The following is a 26,984-nucleotide window of genomic DNA, read 5'->3' as shown; positions in this document are numbered from 1 at the left end:
AATAAACTTTCACAGTAGGTAACATCATAGACATGCTTTATTTTAATAAAAATACGAAAACTAATACTCCTACAAAACAACAACACTGAAATAAAGTCTTTTTTTTTGTCTTAATTTACACAACTTGTGTTTCAACAACAATGAACTTTGAGATTTGTATCCTAACCACTCTTCAAATGTTAAGGAAATAACTACTTGTTTCTACTTTGCTGTATGCATTAATGGAAAACATAGAAAGTAGACATGAAGCAATTAACTTTATATATTCTTTGGTTGTTTTGTGAAATTTGCATCTTACTTCAAAATATAATGTTTTATGGGCCTCTTTGGTACAGATAGGAAATATTTAGTTTCCAAAATGACGTGGGTGGTTAAACATTTACTTTATTTTGTGCTTAAAATTAGCCTCATATATTGTGTTAATGCTATTGCTAAATAAATGTAAAATCTTGATGTACTAAATGCTTTATCCAGGTATCTCTTTTCCTTCTGTATTCATGTGCTCTGATATATATCCTTTGTGTTGACAGAAGTTATGCGAGTCTCAGGAATGGTTCCCAAAGGATTTGGGCAGTTTGATAGGCTGCAACATGGAAGCCCCAGACCAATGACTTCACCAAAACTTACCTCAAACATCATAGACACTGGCTTGATTTCTTGGAGTGGGTTGCAGCAAGAGGTGAATGAATGATAATGCATTTTTCTTTTTGTTCCATTTTCAAAATTTTTCCCTTTCATTTTTATGGCTTATTAATTAAGTTATCATCAGTTCAAGCTTCTAATTTTGCCAATTTAGAAGGAGTACTAATTATGATTGCTATCAGTGAAATTTTGGGCTCATTGTGACTTCTTCAGATTGAGCATGTTAATTAAGTTTCTTTGATAAGATTATTTAAGTTATTGATGCATAGACATATTACTATTAGGGCTAGTTTACTTCACTGTTAAGTGCTTGAAAGTGATTTAGTATCACTTCAAGAAGTTTAAACATTTCTTTGGCTGAAATTGGATTGAATTGAGTTCTCATTCTTGAAAATCACATTCCAAGAATCAACTTTCAACCTTAAGGGTTAAATAGTCAGTTTCAACTTTACATTTTTACTTTTAATAACAAAAAAATAATATCAAAGTATTGAAATAATTGGTTAAAATATTACTTGGTGTAAAATAACAATAGAATATTGCCACTTAGATCTTCAAATTTGTTACATATTGATGCTGTTTCAAGTATTAGAAAATCTTACACTTAGATTCTGATGTTTGACTTATGCTTCATATAGATTCTTTTGCTAACAGAATCATCAATTGAACAAACAAAAGACACCAATGCCCCTCTCTTTTCCCTCTATTCCATTTCTTCTTCTGATGCACAAGTGGTCCCCTCCTTTCCCACTTCTAATGCCAGCTATCTCCAACAATTTCTGCCCATTTTACCTCCTCTGGTGTTCCCAACACACCTTATCTCTGGCCAAACCATATTATCCTCCTTTTGTCTTGCTTCCTCCACCTCTCTACTCCGGTAGAGTGAGTGGCTTGACCTCAACAACAACTAGAATCTTGAGGACTCATTTCCAAGCAGTCTGATTTTGAGATCAAGAGAGTTCATTGGATTCCATTCCTAAGTGATGGAGCTTGGAAAATTTTCGGGAATGGCTTAGCCCTAGAACAAGAGAAGAATCTCGAGAATGAGGGTATATTGGTTATAAAATTTAACTTCATTCAAATTTAAGTAAAAAAAATGTGCATTAGCCAAATTGACATAATATTTAACATTTTTTTAGTAAAATTGAATCTCTGTGAAGAGTGAAAAATAAAAAACTATGTTGGGAGATCATAGTGAAATCTCAAAAGTCACTAGAGAGGAAGTGGAGGGTCTTCAAAAATATGAACCTGCATGAAGCACGATCCAAACTTGAAGGAATTGGATGATATTTTCCCTCTTATTTTCCCTTAATAATAATAATAATAATAATAATAATAATAATAATAATAAATTAAAAATAAATGTGAGAGTGTAAAAATGAAACTTGCTCTGACCCAAAAAGCATGAGAACTGAGTCCAAAAGAAACGAATTCCTTCAGAATAATCGTATATCATTGCAACTCACTTTAGCATGACTCGTTCTAAATTTGAGATCTAAATACTTATATTGAAACATATTTCCCATAATTTTTTTTTTCACAACTGGAATCAAACAAAAAAGCTTCTAAGACAGTAAGACTATATACTTAAGTCACTATGATAAGTTAATGAATCTTGGTCGTAATTTTACCTTTTAAACAAGCGGCTTGGATGCACAAATAGGAAACATCAGGAGGATTTATAACATTCTTATTATTGGATGAATTGAATCCATTCAACCGCTAGTGATGATTTGCCAATATCTGGTATGATTTATAGGAGCAGATAAAAAAGGTATGACACCAAATTATTTATTTAAATAATTTTGGCATAATATAGTCATTGAATATGAGAGTGATTAGAGTGTTCATTAACAAAGAATAGTAAGCTTTATGTGGTGGATAAAGGGCCTGGAAAAAAATATTATTGAACTTTGGTTGTCACTTGTCATCAAGCAAATAGTAAAAAGGCTTTTTGATGCTTTGAAGCGTGAAGCACAAATCAAGCACACACTTAAGTAATTGAAGTACAAATATGAGAAGGAATATTATGTAGTATTATTCTATTTGACAAATTTCATATAAATCATAGTTATGAAATAAACAATGGCATTTTCATGTCAAACAAGGAAAACAATTGCCAACTAAGAATAGTGTGATAAAGTAAACTCAAAAGATGTGTTATGCACACCTTTAATAAGAATTAACTTGAGTAGTTGAACAAGAATTCTTAACAGGGTGAATAATCAAATATATGAAGTAAAATGAAGAAAGGATATCATTGTTTGAAATTAAGAGTTGAGTTTGCTTGAGTTTGTCAGTGTCTCATGCAGTCTGCGTGAAGTCATCTACATCTTGAGTCTACTATTGCCTGCATGTCATTTCTCTTGTTGCTTGTGCGAGTCCACCGTCTAATCAGGAGAGGCTTTGCATTTATAATGATTAAGAGTAGACCAGCAAGTGTGAGATGTGAGGAGTAGAATTGCAGCATTTGTGAAATTCATTGTGGATCGATGGTGTTAGTTTTGTGTGGAATTTGATTTTGTCAATCAATCAAGTTGTACTGTTGTCTAAGACCTCGATTTGCAGCTTATCGGGGTTGTAAGGGGTCCTTCCCTCCATAATTTTTTTTCCCATTCAACTGTACAGTGTTGCAGTGTTGTATAGTTTACCTGGAGATAGACAAAGTGCTGAGTGCTACAACACTTCAAATCCTGGTATTGTCAAGAAGTGTTGCCACGCTGTTAGGCAGATTGAAGATAGAGAGTGGATTGCGGTGAAGCTCCAAACTTGGCGTTGTAGCGCTGTGAGGCGGGTTGAGCCGTTTTCTTTCTCGTTTTTTTATGAAGGGTTGCGTCCCTTGGTGGTTTTAGTGGGGTTCTCTTTGTTTGTTTAAGCAGAAGAACAATACAAGAGTGTAGAGAGATAAGGAGAGAGTGAGAAAGAAATAGAATTGTATACATTTCTCCCATTTTTTATAGTTAATTTCTTGGTGTGGCTCCATGTTTTTTCCGATTTCAAAAATTTTCACATTAAATCCTGGTGTTATTTCTTTTCGCTACATTTTCTCTTTCTTATTTTGTGTTTGTGGTGTGGTTTACTCCCCAACATGAAGCATAAGTTTCTCACATCAAATCGCGTTACTTCAAAAGTTAGATTCGAAGTGCATTTTTAACAACACCGGTTGAACTAAATTTAAAAAAGGTTACTGAGCTCAATTCAGGACAGGTGTTGCTGTTGAAATAAACTAGAAGAAGATAGACAACAAAGGAAGTTGTAATTAAAGTTAATTCTCTCTTGCAGCCACCAACTCTCTTGTCTCTCTCTTTCTCGCGCTCGTGACCCTTCAACCGAACTTTCATCTTCCTGTTCTTCTTCTTGAGCCGAAGTAGTCATCGGAAAACATTTTCCCCAATCGTTCTCTTCTCCTCATTTCAACCCGATCAACCATTTCCTTAAAGAAAAAATCAAAAGCTTGCAACTTTCTTTTAATAAAAATCTTAATTAAGTTCATTCAAAATAAGAATCCCCAACTTAACACTGTGCTCTTTAGAGTTTCATAAAATTAACCTGGTCAACACTTGCTTATGTCCAGGTCCTTGGTTTGATCATTTGGCCTTTTTGTCTCAGCCTTTTGCATGCCCGAAATCTCACTTGATCGCTTGCTTCTTCTCTCATATTTTCCCTCGTGCTTGTTCGACTAAATATGCCCACGCCCACTCTCTTGGTTTCCTTCTCCCTCGAAGTCTACTTAGCCTCGCCTGCTCTCTCCTTCTCTCAGTCACTTGTGCACAATCTCCTTCTCTTTTGTCCCTTTCTCTCGGACTCTCCCTATCATTTACTCATTTTGTTTTATCCCGCTTCGCCTTCTGTCTCTCGTTAAATAAGCAAACACAACAAAACATTGGTTTATTTTAATTGACACTGGCTAGATTTTTTTTTTAATGGTATTTTTCAAATTGTAACAATTATGCCCCAATGTACATGGCAAATATCAATTGAACAATTCTTCAAAATTGAATTTTTCTAAGTCAAATAGATTGATATCCAACTATAACAATTACAAGACTTCCATCTTTATTAATAGTTTATATGCGATTCTGATCCCAGTCATGACTTCTGATTCAAGTATTGTTCCTTGATTTGTAGCTCTATTTCCCAGCTAACCTCATGTGAATCACAATTGTTCCTAGCTGTGATTTGTAATTTTGGGTTCTATAGTTGTTGCTTATGTTTGTAACTCTGTGGTTTTAGGATTTTCTTCCTGACTTTGATTGTACTTGTAGGAATTTTATTATTCTTCAGGATGAGCTTGCCGATCTTATCTTCCAATCTTGTAAATTCAGGGGATTTGTGATTGTAATTAGGGATTCCTAAGGCATATAAAAAACAACTCCATTGATATTGTACTTCAATTGCATCTCTTCTTTTTCGCTTGAGTTTTGGTTGGATGTGATGCAATCAGTGACAATCTATTCTTGAGGGAAGTTATGTGCTTGTACCGTATGAGGCATAGGTTGTTATTTGATGTATTTTTTTCTTTGCCTATTTTCTAACCTATAATTAGTGAATAGTTTGCTTGTATGATTGATTACTTACAAATTTGATGTTTTTTTTTTTTTAAATTGCATTATGAGTTGCTAATCAAATGTGTGATTCTTTAGTGATCCTAAATTTCTATGCTACATTTCTATTAACAACCATTAAAATATTATTTGCATGGTTTTTACTTTTTTTTCATCTAAAGTGGTGAATACTTGTTTAAATTGAAGTTTTAATTGTGAATTTTACCTTGTTATGCATGATTTTGTGCAACTCACCTAGATTTATATTAGAAAACTCTACACCCTAAGCCATCATGAATTACCTTATGCTTATCATGTGCCTAGATTAATTACTTAGATGCTACGTGATGAGTAATTGCTTTCAATCTGATATTAACATTTTTCATACATTTGGCAAAATCTAGAAACTTATATAACTTACTCCATGATATGCACCCGTTCCTTCTAAAACTATTTTCCAGGGTTTTGTCGATGTTAAATAAATGCCTGGTTGTCCTTACTTTTTGCTATCTTCAGGCATCTTATTTAAGATTAAACTGATTCCCTGTGCTATTCACATTTGAAATTATTTCTTGGTAATTCATCCAGGTTCCTATATTATTTTTCTTCCCCTTTGATAACTGACTTATATTTTGATTTTTTTTTTTTTGCTATTAAGAAAACTAATCAGCTCCTTCATTTTCTGAATATTTTGATTCAGCAGAGATGGGGTTTTCCCCAAGGAATGTCAATGGATTGGCAGGGAGCACCTCCTTCCCCTAGTTCATATTTTGTTAAGAAGATCTTACGTTTAGATGTTCCAGTGGATAGCTATCCCAATGTAGGTTTCTTTCTTGATTGATGCTATTATTTTCTTAGTTTCGGTTTGCTGTTGACTTTTATATGGCTGTAGTTCAATTTTGTCGGACGCCTTCTCGGGCCCAGAGGCAATTCTCTGAAACGTGTTGAAGTATCAACAGGCTGTCGTGTTTATATTAGAGGAAAAGGTTCAATAAAAGATCCTGAAAAGGTAAAATTTGTAGTTTTCATTTCTCCGATAATGTATGCTCCAGTAGTATTAGGAGGTTTATGCGACAGTATGATTATAAATAAACATGTGTTGCAAATTTCCTCACATATAAATCTTTTAAATCTGGAAGTTATATTCATTTATGTTGATTTATTAGATGCTAATATGTGTAATTTATTGGTAATGGGGAAGACACCTTAAGGTTTTGCACTGTCATTAAAGTACATTCAAGACTAAAGAATGTTCATTTTTGTAAAACTTGCAAAGCATTGCATTGAATTGTCATTTTAAATTCCTTACATAATCTATGTTTCTGTAAAAGATAGTGAATATGATCAATGGATCTACAATAACAACAACATCAAGCCTTTTATCCCACTACGCGGGGTTGGCTATATAAATCCTTTTTTTACTATTGTTTTGAATCAAGTTCTCATTTAAATCTAATAAAGACAGATTATTTCTAATATTTTTTAACCAAGTCTTTGAGGTATACCTCTACCTTTCTTAACATAAGTCAAATTTAATACATCTACTCTCCTAATCGGGTCATTGGAAGGTTGTCGATTTATGTGACCAAACCATCTAAGGCGACTCTCTCTAATCTTATCTTCCATTGGAGAACCTTCTCACGGATTTGCTTGTTTCATGTTCTATCTCTAAGTGTAAAGCCACTCATCCACCTAAGCATCCTCATCTCTGCAACACTTAATATTATGCTTCTCTTTTAACGGCCAACATTCTGCACCATAAATCACTGCAAGTCTCACCACCATCTTATAGAATTTTTCCTTAAGTTTGAGGGAGACTTTTTTATCACACAACAAGCCTGATGCATTCTGTTACGTGCGAGCCTTCTACGAGTGGGAGTCACCCGCTAGGTTCAAGAGAACCGCATGGGGGTTCGCCCCACCTTGTGGGGTCCGGGAAAGATCTAAATCAATACGTAAGAAAGAGAAATAGAGGGAGAGATATTTAGGAAGGTTTTAATTATAATTGGGGGGAATTTATTCAAGAAAGATATCCAAATCAAATTAAAATTGAGGAGGGAATCAATTAAGGAAAAGGTCTGGTTTAGGAAGGAATTTGGGAAGTCTATTTTTGGCTAATCATATTTATTTTTAGATTATATCTTGATTGTGTTTTGTTGTAGTTTCTTTTCTTGGAGTACTTATGCCATCTAGGTTGATTGAAAGAGCAGATCTACCTCTCTAATCTTAGATCATTTGTATATTATTTTCGTATTGAAGTTCTAATCTAAAATCAGCCATCATTATTAGAATTTCTATTGTTTTCTGTTGTTCTATCATTATTTTCACATTCAAGGCATATCACATTCCTCTAATCCAACCATTCAACTTGTATTATACTAATAAAATTCCCCTATTTCACCACCACTCTACAATAGACCCAAGATATCTAAAACGTGTACTCTTATTAATGACTTGATCACCCAAAGTCACAATCCCCCCTAGATCTATTACTACTAAAATTATACTCCATATATTCGGTTTAGATCTACTCAAACGAAAATCTTTGAACTCTAAGGTTGACCTCCATAATTCAAGTTTACCTTCAACTCTCTCTAATCTTATCAGCAAGAAGAATATCATTAGCAAAAAGCATACACCAGGGTACAACCTCTTGCAAATGTTTAATGAGAACATCCATGACTAAAGCATTAAGATATGGGCTTAGGGTTGATCCTCGATGTAATCCAACTGAAATAGGAAAATGTTTGGTCAAACCACCTAGATCTATTACTACTAAAATTATACTCCATATATTCAGTTTTAGATCTACTCAAACGAAAATCTTTAAACTCTAAGGTTGACCTCCATAATTCAAGTTTACCTTCAACTCCCTCTCTAATCTTATCAACCAGAAGAATATCATCAACAAAAAGCATACAACAGGGTAAAGCTTCTTGCAAATGTTTAGTGAGAACATCCATGACTAAGAAAGAAGATATGGGCTTAAGGTTGATCCTTGATGTAATCCAACTGAAATAGGAGAATGCTTGGTCAAACCACCTTGTGTTTGAACACAAGTAATAGCTCTTGCATACATATTCATAATGACTTGAAATATGATCAATGGATCTACTGGAGTTAAAATTAAACTTTGAGGAACTTCAAGTTTTTTTGGACAGGATTTTTCTGATGAGGGAATATCAACCAATCAACTCTTTATACGCTAGGAAAAAATAGTCGTTATAGCAAAAGTGAGAACAACAAAAAAATGTAGAAAATTTAAATGGAAGAAAACAATTATGTGGTTCGACAAGAATGACTCAAATGCATCCACGACTATACAAAGAAAAAAAAAAGAATATTCTAGTATAGCAATGAACTCAATTACATTGAGAAAATAATCCACTAGAATAGAGAAGGGTGCATAAAAAATTTTAATCATTTATATTTTGGGAGAATAATACAGCTACAATTTGTAAAGTAAAAGATTTGAGGGAGACTAATTTGAAGAACCTTGAGTAGTTATCCCTATTCACCTCATCATTATTTCCCTTAGAACTTTATTAGAAAATAAGGTAGATGTGAGAGCAAATATGAGAGGATGAAAAAAAAAAATCAAAACTATTCTGATAGAAGACAAAATATTTGTGTTTTTGGTGAAATTAAGTCAACTACATCCACAACTTCCAGGAGAATATTCTACTCTAAGTAGAGAAGGGTATGAAAAAATTTCTCACATAGCCCTTCATGTTTTGGTAGAATAATAAAGAACAACCAATAACATGAAGGGGAAGAAATCAAAGAATCTTGAGAAGTATTTGCTGTTCACTGCTACTGGATTTTTTGTAGCACCATCATTCTTGCATCAACACTACCATGTTTGCATTAGGTCTGAGAAAATTAACCATAGCCACAAACGAAAGAACCAGATAAACTTTCTCTTCTTTTATCTTCCCTCAATGTCTCTCTACCTCTCTCCCTCTCTTTTTATTTGTTATTCTTTGCTCAGCTCTCGGCCCAAAGTCAGATTTCTCATGCTGCTCTCTCTATGTTTAATCACCAGCAAGTGTTTTCTCCAAATTCTCCTCCATAGATTAGAAACCTTAGATGTGACAAGCTTCACATCTACAACCCATTGCTTCTCTTCTATTGCACTTAAATTGCACCAAATCAGATAGACTGTATGCTTGAAAGTAGTACAAGATAATGCGCTAATTTATCAACATATTCATGGTTCTGGACTTACAACATCAATAAAATTTAAAGTTCATCCATCAAAATAATTTATTGGTATTCATCTAAGAGACAAAAATAGGCTCCTTAATTAACATTATGATCTGCCCAAGGCAATCTAATATTTCTTATCTTGTCCACTTAATATAATTTAGTTACGCTATTTTATATACTTGTTACATTAGAAAAAATTGCATGGAGAGCTCCTAACAGAAAATTATATTGTAAGTGCAGGCTAAGCGTTCAAATTAGCATGAAATTTTGCCAAAAAACTAGAAGTATTTTATGTTGCAAGAAAAATTTTTTATACTACAAAGATAACAATCAAAGTCATTATTTTTCATTAGACAAATTTTGACTGTCTTGCAGTTTTTGCGTTCAAAGGAGCCACTGATAATAAATTACTTAAGGAGTACAAGAAGGGGAACATTCAGATTTGTTTTGGAGATCAAATCAGCACCCAAAATGACCACTAGAGCGAAATCAACACCAAACAACAAAAAATAACCACTAAAATGAAGAGAAAACAAAAATGGTATGCAAGAATAACACTAATAAAGCTGAAAGAACAATCTTCAATAAAAAAAAAACACAAGATACAATTGATTCACTGTTCGAGATATGAATCAGCTCTCCCCCAATTTCCTAGTAGCAACTAGGAACCATAAATCACCTAAGAAAAATTGTTTCAGAAAATTCTTCACGTAATCCCTCCCACATACAAACTTTCCCTCTTAAAATCAGCTCTAATCCCACCATAATGCACCTCACATTTCCTCCAATGATCTCCCCTTAAACTTTTCTCACCATAAATGCACCTCACATTTCCTCCAACGATCTCCCCTTAAACTTTTTCCTCCTATAGGTCTGAAATGAGGTGATAGGACCCACAAAACAAGAGCCTTTTGACTCTTGTAATGAGGTGGGATCCACAACAGTATCAATACTCCCCTCCCGAATAGTCACCTTGTCCTTAATATGGAAATAAGGAAATTGCCTCTGGATAATGTTGTAGGCTTCCCATGTCGCTTCATATTCTGGTAAATTCTTCCACTTGATCAACACTTTCTTGATCCCCTTGTCTCCTTCGCACTCCCCTTGCACCTCTAGTATTTCTAATATAACATCCATATCTTCTGTCAGTGTAGCCGGCAGTATGGGTGAGGTGTATGGTTTCCAATGGCTCATCTTAGCTGCTACACATGAAATATTGAATGAGTGGATGAAATTGGTGGAAACAGTAGGCGATAGGTGACCACACCAATGCGCTCCACGATCTCACATGGCCCAAAGTATCAAGGGGAAATCTTCTCATTACTCCATCTTGCTAGAGTCCTCTGTCTGTAAGATCGAATCTTCAGATAAACTCTGTCTCCAATCTCAAACTACACATCCCTCCTGTGTCTATATGTTTGCTCTACATTTGTTGTGCTTGCAGTAGTGTCTCTTCAATTCTGCCAATATCCAATCCCTTTTTCCCAAGTACTGCTCCACTGACGATATTGTGTGTTGTCATGCCCATAATGTAGCAAATGATGGGGATCTCTACCATATAGGATTTTAAATGGTGTTGTCTGGGCTGTTGTATGATATGAAGTGTTATATCAATACTCTGCCCAGGCTAGTTATTTGGCCCACAACTTTGGGGTACTCAAGATAAAGCAACAAAGATAAGCCTCCACACTGCGATTTACTACCTATGTTTGGCCATTTGTCAGAGGGTAGTAAGCGGTACTCCGTTTCAGGATAGTCTCATGTATATTGAATAGCTCCCTCCAAAAATGGCGCAAAAAGACCTTGTCTTGATCATACACTATGGACTCAGGTATGCTATGCATATGGACCAACTCTCTAATGAAAGCAGTTGCTACTGACACCACAGTGTATGGGTGGCATAGGGGAATGAAATGAACGTATTTGCTCAATCTGTCCACCACCACTAGAATCATGGTGAATCTTTCTGACTTAGGAAATCCCTCAATGAAGTCCATAGTCACCTCTTCCCACACTTTCTTGAGTAATGCTAAAGGCTGTAAAAGACCATCCGGAGCTATGGCCTGGTATTTGTGTCTCTGACATACATCTCAACTGGCCACCATCTTCTTCACATCCTTTTGCATGCCCACCCAATACAGTTTGCTACTAATTGACGATATGCCTTTTGGATTCTCGAATATGCCCCAATAGATGTGCCTTGAAACTCCTGCAACAAGTGAGGGGTATGTGATGTCCTTGATAGCACAAGCCGTCCTTGGTATAATAACTTGTGACCCACCACGGAATAACTAGGATGACTATCCTTGTTCTGCAGTAAATCTCCTATGATTTTACTCAACTCTTCATCCTGCATTCCTTCTTGATCTCTTGCTTCAAGATCTCCCAATCCACCACCATGGGGACCGATAGAGCCATAACTTGGGGATCTTCACTATGTCTGGAGAGAGCATCTGTGACTTTATTTTCCAACCCGGGCTTGTATTGGATCTTAAATTTATACCCCAACAACTTGGAAAGCCTCCGTTGATGCTCCTCTGCCACCATCATCTGCTCCAGCAAGAACTTCAAAATCCTCTAATCGATCCTGATCTATGAAGTGCTGCCCCAACAGGTAAGGTCGTCACTTCTGAATTGCTAACACAATCTCCATCAGTTCCCTTTCATATATTGATTTTAGTCTAGCCTTAGTAGTCAACACTTGGTCGAAATAAGCTATAAGCCTTTGCCCTTGCATTAGAACTCTCCAAACCCATAGCCTGATGCATCAATCTCTACCGTAAAAACTGTTGGTTAAAATCTAATAGTGCTAATACAGGAACACTATTCATGGCTTTCTTCAGCTGCTCTATCAACGACCAAGATTTAGAGTTGTATGCATTCACAAACTTCCTGTAATATCCTGTGAGTCCCAAGAACCCCCATAACCCCTTCAAGTTTCTAGGAACTGGTTACTCTACCATTGCCTCTATCTTGGTTGGATCTGTTGGTAGTCTGGCTTGAGACTCTATATGTCCCAAGTACTCTACCCTTTGCTGCGCAAAAGAGCTCTTCTTCAAGTTGACATATAGTTGGTGCTCCTTCAAAGTTTTCAACACCATCCCCAAGTGCTCTAAGTGCTCGTCCTCTGAATTGTTATAGATAAGGATGTCATCAAAGAATACCAGAGCAAACCTCCGAAGATAAGGCTTGAACACCCTATTCATGAGTGACTTAAAAGTGGCATGGGCATTAGAGAAGCCAAAAGGCATCACGAAGAACTCACAGTTTCCCTCATGAGTTCTGAAAGTCGTCTTGTGGGTGTCTTCTTTTCTCATTATGATCTACTGATGCCCAGACTTCAAATCGATCTTTGAGAACACCACCGAACCATGCAATTCATCTAGCAATTCATCAATGACCAATATGAGAAACTTGTTTGGCATAATATCCTTGTTCAAGGCACAAAATCTATATATACAAAATCTTCAACTATCATCCTTCTTCTTCACCAACACAGGAATAGAAAAAGGGCTCACACTGGACTTGATGATCTCAGCTTCAAGCATCCCCCAAACTAGCCTCTCAATCTCATCCTTCTAGACCTGTGGGTAGCGAGCGATATGGTCGAACACTAATGGGAGTGACTCCTTCCTTCAGAATAATAGCATGCTCGTGCTCCCATGGAGGAGGCAATCCTTGGGGTGGTTGGAATACTTCACTGAACTGCTATAGAAGCGGTTGAACTACTTCTAGAATATCCTCTATCTCCTGGGCATCTCCTCCCTCCAAGCTTTGGAGCTCCACCAAGAATCCCAATCTGTCACCCTCTTTGGCACGCACCATGGTTTTTAAGGAAACTATTGCTTTGGATAAACTAGAGTCTCCCTTAATCACCACATTTCTCCCCTCCACTTGGATCTCCATAGCTAAGGCCTTCCAGTCCACCTTGATCTCTCCCAAAGTTTGTAGTCACTTCATACCCAAGATTAGATCCATACTTCCCAACTCCAGTGGAAGAAAATCCTCCATGGTGTGAATCCCCTGCAACTCCACCACCAATCTCTGATAGATTCCCATCTCTTCTCCACCTTCCCTATGCCCATCATCACCCAAAAACATCCCTGTCTATTAGCATTAGCCCCAGCTTGTCAACCACCTAATTTGATATGAAATTGTGGGTAGTCCCACTATCCACCAAAATCGCCACTACTTTCCCTCATATCTATCCCCTCATCTTCATTGTGTGTGTTGGGGTGCATCCCACTACAGAATTAAATGAAACCTCCGCCACCTCCAAGTGTAAGGGCTCCTCTTCCTCTACCACTTCTCCTTCTGCCTCTACACTGCCCATCTCCTCCTTGTCACAAACAAAAAGGACCTAAAAGGTGCGATTTTTACACCTAAGGCCCGATGTAAACTTGTCTCCACATTTAAAACATAGCCCCTTAGCTCGTTTGTCCTGCAGTTCCGCATTAGTCATTTGTTTAAAGGTCTCTCCCGGACGTGCTCCCAAACCTTTCTCCTTTTGAGCCTCTCTTTGACCCGATACAGTTGGCACCCTAAGTACAAGGAAGGTGGTCGTCGTGCGGTAAAAACCTACAAAACTATCCCCTTTGCTTCTCCTCTAAAGTGAGTTCTTGTACTCTATCAACTGGGCTAACTCTATAGCCTCTCCTAGGTCATGGGGTCTTTCCATTCGCACGACTCTCAGCTTTGGTTTGAGTTCTTTCATGAAATTGCTCTCTAACACTGTCTCCGGTAGTTTCCCTAAACATCCCGACAGAAGCTCAAATATCTCCCGGTACTGCATTACCATTCCCACCTGTTTCAAAGCAAAGAACTGCTCATAATAGTCCTCCTACTTGGTTCGAAAGCGCTCCAATAAACAATCCTTGAACTCCTCCCATGAATAAATAGGGTACCACTCTCCCTCAATTGGTGCCATGCTAGTGCCTTCCCTTCGAGACATAGAGCCGCCGCATAAATCTCTCCCCTTCCGTCAACCCATTCACCGTAAAATATCTCTCTACTCTATAGATCAATCCATACGCATCCTTGCCTTTAAACATCGGCATTTTTAGCTTCCTTACCTTCGGATCTCCTCTGCCCCAATTTCACCTTCCGCCCCATATGCCTTGTATGAAGTGAGCATTGGGATCTCTCCACGGTTCCCTCTCCCCCTTTCTCCTTTCATACCCCTCTTCCTTCAAATTCAGCCCGCCTGTTCTCTTCTTCCCATTCCATCTACCTCCATATTCCCTATCTATCTCTCTTCTCAATAGAGGCTCAAGGTGGGGTATTCCCTCATTTTCTCCTAAAATTTTCACATGTCTCCCCTTGGCATGGCATTTCCCCAATTCCCCCTTGCTTCTGATGGAGTCTCTTTAGTTTGAAACTCCAACATCCACTTTATCATCTCATCTGGATTCTCAAATCTTCCTTCCATCGCTGAAAAATGCTCATTGAATGATCCCACATATGTTCATAGCTTCCCTACTCCTCCAACTTTTCTTCCGACACCTCAACTCTTCTCCTAGCCATCAATCCCATAAACCTGGCTCTGATACCAATTTGATATGTTTTGGAGATCAAATTAGCACCCAAAATATCCACTAGAGCGAAATCATCACTAAACAGCAAAAATAGCCACCAAAATCAAAAGAAAACAACAATGGTATGCACGAACAATACTAATAAAGTTAAAATAACAATCTTCAATCAAAGAAACACAAGATACAATTGATTCACTGTTCGAGAGGTGAATCGGCTCTCCCCCAATTTCCTAGCAGCAATTAGGAACCCAAAATCACCTTAAGAAAAATTACTTCAGATAATTCTTTACATAATCTCTTCCACATACAAACTTTCCCCCTTAAAACCAGCCCTAATTCCATCATAAATTAACCTAACATTTCCTCCAATAATCTCCGCTTAAACTTTTCCCACCATAAATGAACCTAAGATTTTCTCCAATAGTCCAATGATCTCCCCTTAAACTTTCTCATCCTATAAGTCTGAAATGAGATGCTGGGACTCACAAAACAAGAGCCTTTTGGCTCTTGTCATGAGGTGGGGTCCACAACCATATCACATTCATTCATTTCTATAATGCTCTCGTACTTTTGAATTGGGATTTTTATAGGCTTAAAATTACTATATTAGGCTAATTATCCTATTAATTAGCCCACATATACTACTAATCTAATACAAGTGGATTCACATCAATTTTTCATATCATCAATTTTGATGTTGATCTGAAAGGTGTGATTCTGCAAAATATTTGATTTTCTTATAAAATATTGGTATGGGGAGTGAAAAGCAGCTTGATTTCTTGTAGAACTTTCTTGCAGTAGGTAGAGGAAGGGCAAACTTTCCTTCATCTTTCTTTTGTTTGAAAACCTTAAAGTGGTCTAGCTCAGTGTGACGTTTGAAACTAGTCATGACACATTTTCATCTTGTAGTATAGTTCTTATTCAAGCTACTTAAAGTCGGAGGTGCTTTATTTTCATCTTTCCTTTGCAACATTAGTCCATTGTGTGAAAACCTTTAAGTAGTCCATTGTGTGAAAACCTTTAAGTAGTCCATGACTCAGTGATGCTTGAAATGATATTCTTTTTCAGTTTTCTAATTTGGAAGTGGTTTATTCTCATCTTTCCTTTGCCACATTAATGCAATGCTTTATTAAGATTGTTCTCTTCTTTAAGTTTTTTTTTTTTTTTTCTTTTTCTTAGTTGCTTCCTCATTTGAATTCTAAACACATCCAAATTGTGCGATCTCTCTCATTTCTGTGGGTTTTTCTACATTACTGGGTACATTTTCAGATCAAATTATGACATCTGATTTATGCTAATGGGTAATTTTTTTGGTTGATTGGAATTGTGAGTCAACTGAAAATCTGTACTTGTTTTAGTCAGTGCTACTATATTTACTGTATGGATAAGGTTTTAACATTTTGCTTTATTATTCCCACTATGAAGGAAGAAAAACTTAGGGGCCGACCAGGTTATGAACATTTAAGTGAACCGCTACATATCCTTGTTGAGGCTGAGTTGCCTGCTAATATTATTGATGCGAGGTTGAGACATGCACAAGAAATTCTTGAAGAGCTACTAAAGCCTGTGGTATGTATTTCTCAGAGTTTACTCGCACAATCCTTTAACCTGTTTTTTGTTTTCCTTATGCGTGGTTCTGCTGTATAATTCAAAAGGGTTGAAAGTTTTATGTGATATTAAGTCTATCATGCGCAAATATTTTTCACAACATCTACCAATGTTACTTTTTGTGTATTTTTTTTATAATCATTCGAATAAATTTTATATACTAGTCTTATAGATGTCTTTTCGATTCTTTCATGTACATATCCAATAATTCAAATCTATTTTTCACGATCTTATTTTTAATATATGCTACTCTCATCATCCTTCTAATATATAACTGCTAATCTATCTTTTATGTTTTTGCCACACACATCTTAATATTATCCTTTTTTTCTTTGCTCAACTTAGGCATCATTAACTTTTTTATTGCCAACACTCAATTTATACAACATACATGCCCTAAAAGCAAATGCCTTAAAAGAGTGCTTACCATAATACTTTTTATAAAAAAAGAGAAGGCATTTTCTATAAGTCTCCAAGATCTAAATTTGAAAGAATTATTTATTTTTATATCTTAATTAATTTGCCAGAGTCATTAAATATTCATAATTTTAAATAAATCTAATGAAAGCAACTATAAATCATATATATCAAAATATTTTTATATTCATTCCTTCAAAATATAATTTACAATAATCTGGGGTTTTCAACAATATTAATATATTCTTTTTAAAGCTCTTAACTACAAAAGAATAGAATAAAATACATAAATAAAAGAAAACCTGAAAACATTGATCAGCCTCACTCCAGAGAGTTCTGACCTCTACCCAAATCTGAAATCAATAAAAATTGTATAACGAGCATATAGAGCCCAGCAGGTTACCAAAATCTTATCACTGTATTAAATGCAATGCAAAAGAATCAAATATGCTTGCTCCAATTCCATTCAATATCAATCATTAAGTTATCAATATGAATGATAGACGATCTATGCAATCAATATTAATCAATAGTAAAAACTAATATGATCAGTAAAATAAGAGTATCTCACTAAGCAAGAGATGTTTATTAATCTATAAGAAAATCGGTAAAAAGTCTATAAATCAATAACATGTGCTGCAGTGAAAGAAACATAAATTATTTATATCAATATATTTATTAATGCATTATATATGCACAACTATCAATGTCTAACAATATATTTATCATATATATGTTGCCATACTATATTAGTCTCAATGCTTCTATGATTATATACATCATGTAAATGCAAATATATATACAATTATGAAAAACAGGGTTGTACATCTAGCTTTAAAGCGATGTTTTCATCATTTCATCTATCATATCAATCCATCATTATTTGTCAATCACATCTTTTAATTATTTATATTAATTATTTTCTTTAACAGATGTCTTTCAATGAATCAATAAAGAGTTGTCACTTTTTACCCGCTGGTGAAATCAATCAATCGGTTATAGGCTAACATCCATGATTATCCACAAACCTTTATTTTAAGGAAAATCCTTCGGCCCACCCTCCGTATAAAGGAATATCATTTTAATGGCCAGCCCATATTAATTATAGTATTCATAGCTATCCTTACATAATTTCACAGTATATATAACATAGTAAACATGTAATATTATGCTCAATATTTAGTTCATTGCATCAATCTAGTGCATTTAAAATGTACATATGAATCATGACTAGTGATATTCATTAGAAAAATCAATATACTCATTTTCACATGTATATAATTACAACATATTAATTATAGCAAGTATGCATGTCATACACCCGTATTATGAGGTTTTCATAATTATTTATCTAAAATTTTCAAATTACGGAATTTCCTTCAAAATACAAAAATACTCGATAAAAATTTAATATAATCACGTCAGTATGTGCAGAATTATTAAAACTATAATATATTAAATGTTACACGGTAAAAATTTGCAAAAAATTATGATATCGCAGGTTTTGTAAGTTCTAACTAAATTAAAATTAAAAAAACAATAAATAAATAAAATCAGTGAAATTAGAGGTAAGGTAATGATAGTCTACGTTGAGACGAGCAATTTCTCCAATTGGATCGACCAACAAAAATGGCTCTACGACTTCAAAACAAAGCTCTCTTTTCTCCCCTATTTCCCAACTTCTCCTTGGTTTGAGAAAACAAATTAAATGGCATTTGATAAGTTATGTAAAATGGAATAATATTTTTATAATAAAATATATTAAGGGTAAAATAGTAATTATTCCAATTGTTTAATTTTAAATATAAAGTTCATATAAATAATTTTATATCTTCAAATTTTGGGATCCAAAAATTATGAAAAAATATTTATAAATTAACTAAGCATGTATAGAAAGCTCTGATGAAATCAATCTTCAAAACAGATACCTAACGATCCTTAAAAATTCACTTGTACTGACATGTGCTAATTTTTTGAAAATTGCAAATTACTAAAAAGCTCCTTGTTTTTTATATCTACACTGTCCATAAAATTAGGAAAATTTTCTTATAATTAAAACACTACATCATCTATGAGATGGAGAAGACAGTTTGTAAATTGGATTTATAATGACTCTTGAAATATTATTTGACTGTTGTAGGTCAAAATATGTCTTATAGAAATTTTCTGGTTGTGTCTTTTGTTTATTAGCCAAATAGTCATAATATTTTTCATATATCAAAATAACTTTAAAATATATCTTAATAAATATTTTAGAGCATTGATCAATCAAACTTATATTTATCTGTAATCAGTCTAGCGACGGAATGGAAAGTTGAATAGTTAAAATAAGTTGTTTTATGATTATCTGTAGTTTCTCAACGGAATGGACCAATGGAGTAATTGTCTAGTTAATAATCAGTTATATTTATTTTTATATACAGAATTTTTCCCCCTACATTAACTAAGACAAATTAAGAATATGTAATCTCAATTGATGGCTAAGCTGATTTGAAAAGATATACACAGATTGGAATAAATATAAGAAGTCAAGTTAAATGTCACATGCACAGTGATGTAGTATATATGCAGTATCAAATTTCATTTGGAAATAGAGCAGTATTCTTTTTTAATGCAATTCTCATATTTCTTGGCGTGAATGCAACTTTTGTAACATTTTATGAATCCGTTCTGAAAAGGGTCTCTGGGCATGCAATCAGGAAAACTTTACACAGTTGTTTACCCAATCAGCAGTAGACATCCTCTTTTATTCATCTTTGGAAACCTCTACATGAATGCTTTTTCTTCCAATGACCAATCTCCAAGCATAAAGCACACTGATTCTTCCCAAGACTCCGTCCACTAGACTTGCCCCACTTGCCGTTGCCGCCCCTTTTATTCTTTTGTTTCTCAGATCTTCCTTGTTGGAGTGTGAGAGCCTCAACTGAATCTATCTTTGCAGACTCCTTGTCTTGATGCCGAAACTCGTGATTCAACAATGCAATAGTCACATCACCATAGTTTAAGACCTCCTTCCCATGAATGTCCGTCATAGTGAATTTTTTGTACACATCCAAGAGCGAATTCGACAAAAGGAACGCCTTGTCTTCATCTCCAATCTCTTCATCCAGATTCAAAAGATGTGTCAATAGCTTTGTGAAGTCATTCAAATGCTTAATTGTAATCCCATGTCTCATATAAATTTGTAGAGCCGCCATTTCATATGGAGATGATTTTCCATGCTCTTCGTCAGATACTTGTTCTCCAAAGTCTTCCATAGCTTCACAACAGAAGTCTCTATCATCGCCTCATACTTGATCTCCTAAGATAAGCAATTTCTGATCAAGCCAGAAGCACTTTGGTTCATCTTCAACCGATCTCTCTTTGACATCTCTTTAGGATGTTCATCTCCATCCAGAACATTCTCTAGATTTAAAGAGCATAACACAATATGATTGTTTGCACAACAATTGATATCAGAGCCAGATTTCGGTGGGATTTCCAACGACGACTTGCAGAATGCAGAGTTCTACAAAGGTCTATCATTCGTTTGAAACGAAGGTTTTGTTCGTTTGTTGCTGGAAGTGGAAAAGTAAGCCGGATTGGTGCAATTTCGGCATCGTGAGAAGGCTGCAATTTGGTGTAGGTTATGAGATCTGGTGGAGCCACGGATACATCCACCTCAACGATCAAGAATGCGTTGATTTATCAGGTAGTTACACATCCCGTCAAAATTTCTATGAGGAAATTTGACGACAAAGAGAATTTTAGCATGTGGTGATGTGAGGTGATAAATGTGTTATGCTCTTTAAATCTAGAGAATGTTCTGGATGGAGATGAACATCCTAAAGAGATGTCAAAGAGAGATCGGTTGAAGATGAACCAAAGTGCTTCTGGCTTGATCAGAAATTGCTTATCTTAGGAGATCAAGTATGAGGCGATGATAGAGACTTCTGTTGTGAAGCTATGGAAGACTTTGGAGAACAAGTATCTGACGAAGAGCATGGAAAATCATCTCCATATGAAATGGCGGCTCTACAAGTTTTATATGAGACATGGGATTACAATTAAGCATTTGAATGACTTCACAAAGCTATTGACACATCTTTTGAATCTGGATGAAGAGATTGGAGATGAAGACAAGGCGTTCCTTTTGTCGAATTCGCTCTTGGATGTGTACAAAAAATTCACTATGACGGACATTCATGGGAAGGAGGTCTTAAACTATGGTGATGTGACTATTGCATTGTTGAATCACGAGTTTCGGCATCAAGACAAGGAGTCTGCAAAGATAGATTCAGTTGAGGCTCTCACACTCCAACAAGGAAGATCTGAGAAACAAAAGAATAAAAGGGGCGGCAACGGCAAGTGGGGCAAGTCTAGTGGACGGAGTCTTGGGAAGAATCAGTGTGCTTTATGCTTGGAGATTGGTCATTGGAAGAAAAATTGTTCAAAACTGAAGGAGAAGGAAAAGATAGTTTCCACGGAGGTAAATTTTAATGTGGAAGAGCGTAACGAAGATTCAGATGTATCACTATCTATAGTCTCTCAGAGTTTGTATCCAGATGATTTATACTAGATTCTGGATATTGGTGCTACCTATCATATTTGTCCCAGCATAGAGTAGTTCTATACCTACAAGGAACTTGATAATGGTGCTGTGATAATGGGAAATGATCAAACATGTCGTACAATTAGTGTAGAGAGCATCTTCATCAGAATGTATGATAGTACTTTGAGAGAGTTGATTGATGTGAGACATGTTTCAGATATTATGAAGAATTTGTGGTCTGTTGGGGCTTAGAGACCAAAGGCTACAAGGTAGTCATTGAGGCAGGAGTTCTAAAGATATATCATGGAGTACTTGTTTATCTGAAAGAAGATCATCATCACAATCTTTATTATCTTCAGGGAAGAATATTGATTGGATTGGTTGTTGTTGTTGATGATTCTTCTTACGCCACTACATTGTGGCATATGCAACTAGCTCATGTTGGAGAGGCTTCTCTTATGGCTTTGGTGAAGCAATGATTGATTAAAGGAGCAAACACCTGAAAGCTCGATCGTTGTGAACATTGTGTGTTTGGCAAGAAGATGCATATATCCTTTGGTACTGTCATCCACAGTACAAAGGATATCCTGGAGTATTTTCACCCAAATGTTGGGGGCCTGACGAAGACAGCATCATTCGGCAGGCGACGATACTTTGTCTCTTTTGTTGATGATTACTCCATATATATTTGGGTGTACATTATGAGATGCAAGAGCGAGGTACTGGAGATTTTTAAAATTTGTAAGAAGTGGATTGAGACTTAGACTGCCAAAAGGATTTGGTGTATCAGATCAGACAATGGGGGAGAATATACTTCGGATGCATTCTTGCAGGAGTGCCAAAGATTTGGGATAGAGCATCATTTCCTTGTTAGAGAGGAACTGCAGCAGAACGGGGTGGCAGAGAGAGTGAATCAGAATTTGGTGTATGTTATCTAATGCTAGGTTGGATAAAGTCTATTGGGCTGAAACAATAGACTATGTCTGTCACTTGGTAAACCGTCTGCCTTCTGCAGCTATTGGGAAGAAGACTCCAAAGGAGATGTGGTCAGAGCATCCTGCTAGAGATTATGAGCACTTGAGAGTGTTTGAGTGTCTAGCTTATTATCATATTCTGAATGATAAATTTGAATTGAGGGCAAAAAGGCAATCTTTATTGGCTTCAAGCGTGGAGTTAAGGGCTTTAAACTCTATGATCCAGTAGGGAAGAAGATTGCCATCAGTAGGGATGTTACTTTCGATGAGGCTAGTATGTTGAAGCTTCAGGACTCTAAGCAGGTGGAGAGTTCTACTAGGACCACAGATGCGCTACAGAAGTTGGAGTTTAATGCAACTTCATGTACTCCACAGAGCAGATCATTTCTACCAAGGTACCTGATTCAACTACAAATCAGGAGGTAGAAGATGATGTTGATGATAAGATTCCTGCTCAGGAATCTATTATAAAGAATAGGTATATGAGCCAGAATATCCCAAAACCAACTTGGTTGAGGGATCACATTACATTTGCACTTTCAACCACGGAGGCTGAATTTCCTTGACACTATAAGGAAGCGATAGACAGTCTTGATGATGATTTTTGGAAGAGAGCTATGAATGAAGAGATAGAGTCTCTACAGCATGATGTTACTTGGAGGTTGGTGAAGCTTCCTCCGGGAAGAAAATCTATTGGGTGCAAATGGATGCGTGCAAAGAAGGATCTCATGGAGTTGATGTGCAATATAAGGTTAGGTTGGTGGCAAAAGGCTCTACGCAACGAGAAGTGATTGTTTATAATGAGGTATTCTCCCCAGTGGTTAAGAATCTCTTGACCCGTGTTTACTTGACACTTGTAGCACATGATGGTCTGATTTTGGAGCAGCTCAATCCAGATATTGCACAAGCATTGGCGTTATGAGCAGGTTCATACATGATCCAATGAGCCTTTGGCAAGCTGTGAAAAATATCCTATCTGAAAGGTTTACTTGATACATACTTGGAGATGCATACATCAAGGCAGTAGCTCTGGACTCATGATTGATTATTCACTTGTTTGAAGAACTATGCTCAGCTTGATCCCCTTAGGAGGGGGGTACATAGGCAACCTTCTAGGTGCAGTTATTCTGATATTGGAGCCTGATTTATCATATTCCACTTTCTGAAGTGAAAGATGAGGTGAAGATTGTTGATTTGGAATTATTTCCAAATTGAAATAAGCTTTTATTTGGAAAGCTTTTAATGGCTCTTTATTGTAATTGATTAAGGAATATATTATTTCCTTAATTTAGTTGATTTGATTGATGCATTAATTAGGAGATCCAATTATTGCATTAATTAGGGATTTGATTAGGAAATTTTTTCCTGATTTATTTTGACTCAAATCTATAAATAGAGCTCTGTGGGCTACTGTTGAATGTGAGAGATGAGAAGAAGAGAGAGCTCATTATAATTTCTTATTGTTGTACAATTTAGTGCAATCATCATCCTCTCCCCATGGACATAGGCATCTTCACCAAACCACATAAATTGTTGTGTTTATTGTGTGTGTTGTGTGATTTTGTTTTCGTTACGATTGTTTGCACAACAGTTCACCCAATTGATTGTTATTGCTATAAATTCCATTAAGATATGATTGTGGAGAAATTACGGTCTTAATTTTTTTTATATAAACATAAGAACAACCTTACCCCCTGTCCCTTCATCATAAAATAAAATTTAGGACAGCTGAAAAATAATAAAATTCTCAAAATATTTTTTAAGGAAATAACCGTAAATATTGAACGCCTATCTTAAATCAGGATGTAATAATTAATTCTTTTTGCTTGCAAGCATACTTTAGCTTTTAGCATATCTTTTTATTTTAGTTTATGGAAACTAAACTATTATTTCCATCCATAGGATGAATCACAGGATTTCTATAAGAGGCAGCAGCTTCGAGAGCTCGCCATGCTGAATTCAGGATTAAGAGAAGATAGTCCTCTTCCCAGTGGCAGTTTATCTCCATTCAATACCAGCGGAATGAAAAGGCCAAAAACTGGACGTTAGTGAGTCATTTTAGCTTCGCAAATTGCAATTCTCTAATTGCTTATAAGCTGATCTCATCCTGGCTTAAGATAACTTCTATTATTGGCTAATCCTTAAATGAAAGAAATGCATCAGTGAAATTAGCTATGGTTAGTTTGCTCAGGTAGCGTGAAGGCATAGCAGGCTGTGTTGTAACTATGTTTGCCATTACTTGCGTTTTTGAATGATGTGAGGCTGTGATTTTATTGTAAACTGAGGACATTATTTAATTCGTTTTTGATTATTGACCCTTATTGAGAATGTGCTAAGAGTGTTTTACTATTTTCTGAAACTTCTTTACTAGGAAATGCTACAATATAGTAATAAAAGTGCTAGTTAATAATCACTTGTTTACTTTGCCAAGATTGGTAAAATATTACTGAAGGTTATTTGTAATAGATTTGGGTTTTGTCTGTTTGTTATTTTGTGGACTTCTGTATGAATAATGACGTTCTGAATCTCTGTTTGTATCAGGTTAAGATTTTGGTTTCATTTGAATCAGCTTTTTTACTATTTCTTAAAATAATTTTGGATATAAAAATTTTATTTTTTATACTAGAAAGTAGTTTTACGAAGTAATAAGAAAACCATCTCAAACAAAGACTTAGGCTTTGTTTGGGACGGCTTTATTACTGCTTCTTAAAATAATTTTTTAATATAAAATTTTATTTGTTATACTAGAAAGCTAAATATTAATATGATATGTGCCTTATACTATGGAGCTAAGGAATGTAATGATCACTTGTTGTTTAAAAGCTCCTATTTTATGGGGCTAATTGAAAAAAAAAAAAAACTTAAGGATGAGTTATTTCTTCTCTTTGATGTTATGCTTTACAGCATAGTAATTGTTGTCATAATAAGCAGTGGGTTTGAAAGACATTATCTGACCTTTGTTGGTAATATCAGTCACTGTCTTTGGCAAGAAAGAAATAAGAAAATCAATAATTCTTAAGCTAATTTTTTTGAAATAGGGAGATTTCTTCTCAAATTTGTCCGGGACATTGAATGGAAATGGTTTTCAAAGAGGGGAGTTCAAGCTTAAGTAGGGCTGCAGCTCGATAAAAGCTTGATTAGTGTTCGATTTTGAACTCGTGAATAAGCTCGATAAAAATAATTAATATTTGACTATAAAATTAATAAATATAAATAATCATTGCCTTTGTTACATACACAATTGCTTTTATTATAAATGTGTTTGCTCATAGATATGTTCACGAATGTGTTTGTTTTAAAGTTAAAAAAAATTTGTTAACATGTTCGCGAACAAGCTCGATAAGCACTAAACGAACGAGCATGAACTGAACATGAACCGAACATGAACACTCATTAATTTAAATGAACCAAACATGAACACAAACAATAAAGCTCGAACAAACATGAACCAAACTTGAACAAGCTGATATTAAATGAACACAAACATGAACACTTGCATACTCGGCTCGGCTCAGTTCGTTTGCCGCCCTAAGCTTAAGCTATTTTTTTTAAATAGGGAGATATCGGCTTCGTTCGGACAATTGTCTTACTGCTTTTTAAATTACTACTTTTTAAAGTAATTTTTTAATACAAATATTTTTGAAGAAATATTTTATATTAAAAATCTATTTTAGAAACCTTTAAAAAAGTTGTTCCAAATAAAGCGTAGATTTTATTTGGGATAGCTTTTTTATTGCGTTCTAAAATAGCTTTTAAGTACAAAAATTTTTAGAATAAAATTTTTTTGAACTATAATTTTTTGAATTAAAAAATTGTTTTAGAAAGTAGCAAAAAAATTATCCCAAACGAACCTTATAGTATAATATTATTATGAGTTATTTGAGATCTTTTTTTTTTCCTTTTTTTTTTGTTAGGTTTTCACTTATATTTTTATTCTGTTTTATTTATAATACAATATTAAATAAATATATTATTTTTAATCTTAGGAACTATTTGGAATCACTTTTTATTTTTATTTTTAAATAACATATTGATTTTGTATTTTAACATTTTATTTTTTGTTTTAGAAAATAAATCTAGCTTCTTTTTAAAATTCTAAAAATAAATTTTATGTATATTTTAGATATTTTTAAAAATAAACTCATGTCGGCCATCACGCCCTATCACTTTACACCAATCAATACCACCGTTTGACCATCATCATTGACCACTATCATTATCTTATGTAATATTCAATAAAAATAAATACAGCATGTGAATATCAAATATGTTTTAATTTCATATTATAACATAAACAAAATAAAATAAAATGCAAGTAAACCAAAAAAAAAAGGTGATGCCTAATGGCTAATGGCCCCTAAATAATTTATTTTCTTTTTTTTTTCTTCTTTTTGTCAAATGCAAGCCTCAAATCGCCCATTTTTAACTCAATCCTTCTCCATTAAATACTCATTTATCTTCCTAAATCTATGATAGCAAAAAAATATCTATATTGCTCAAACAGTAATAATTTCTTGAGAATTTC

At 35.0% G+C, this 26,984-nt stretch overlaps 1 protein-coding gene across 2 annotated transcripts in view; it reads left to right on the top strand.

Annotated features, from left to right (window-relative positions):
• LOC110102528 (KH domain-containing protein SPIN1-like) overlaps nt 1-24,939 on the top strand; it is a 36,509-nt gene extending 11,570 nt beyond the window's left edge. Inside the window, exons 3-7 of one of the 2 annotated variants that reach the window (XM_020830897.2) lie at nt 531-679; nt 5,887-6,006; nt 6,079-6,195; nt 16,355-16,498; nt 24,362-24,939. In XM_020830897.2, coding sequence (XP_020686556.1) covers nt 531-679; nt 5,887-6,006; nt 6,079-6,195; nt 16,355-16,498; nt 24,362-24,508 — 677 coding nt within the window. In that variant the 3' untranslated portion in view covers nt 24,509-24,939. The remainder of the gene's footprint in view (nt 1-530; nt 680-5,886; nt 6,007-6,078; nt 6,196-16,354; nt 16,499-24,361) is intronic. The other variant, XM_020830902.2, reaches the window with a different exon arrangement.
• Nucleotides 24,940-26,984: the final 2,045 nt, after the last annotated feature.

This window comes from Dendrobium catenatum, unplaced genomic scaffold, assembly GCF_001605985.2.
Source record: "Dendrobium catenatum unplaced genomic scaffold, ASM160598v2 fragScaff_scaffold_1117, whole genome shotgun sequence".
Taxonomy (NCBI): domain Eukaryota; kingdom Viridiplantae; phylum Streptophyta; class Magnoliopsida; order Asparagales; family Orchidaceae; genus Dendrobium; species Dendrobium catenatum.
Note: the sequence above shows the minus strand (reverse complement) of the source record. Positions and strands in the feature narration are given on the sequence as shown.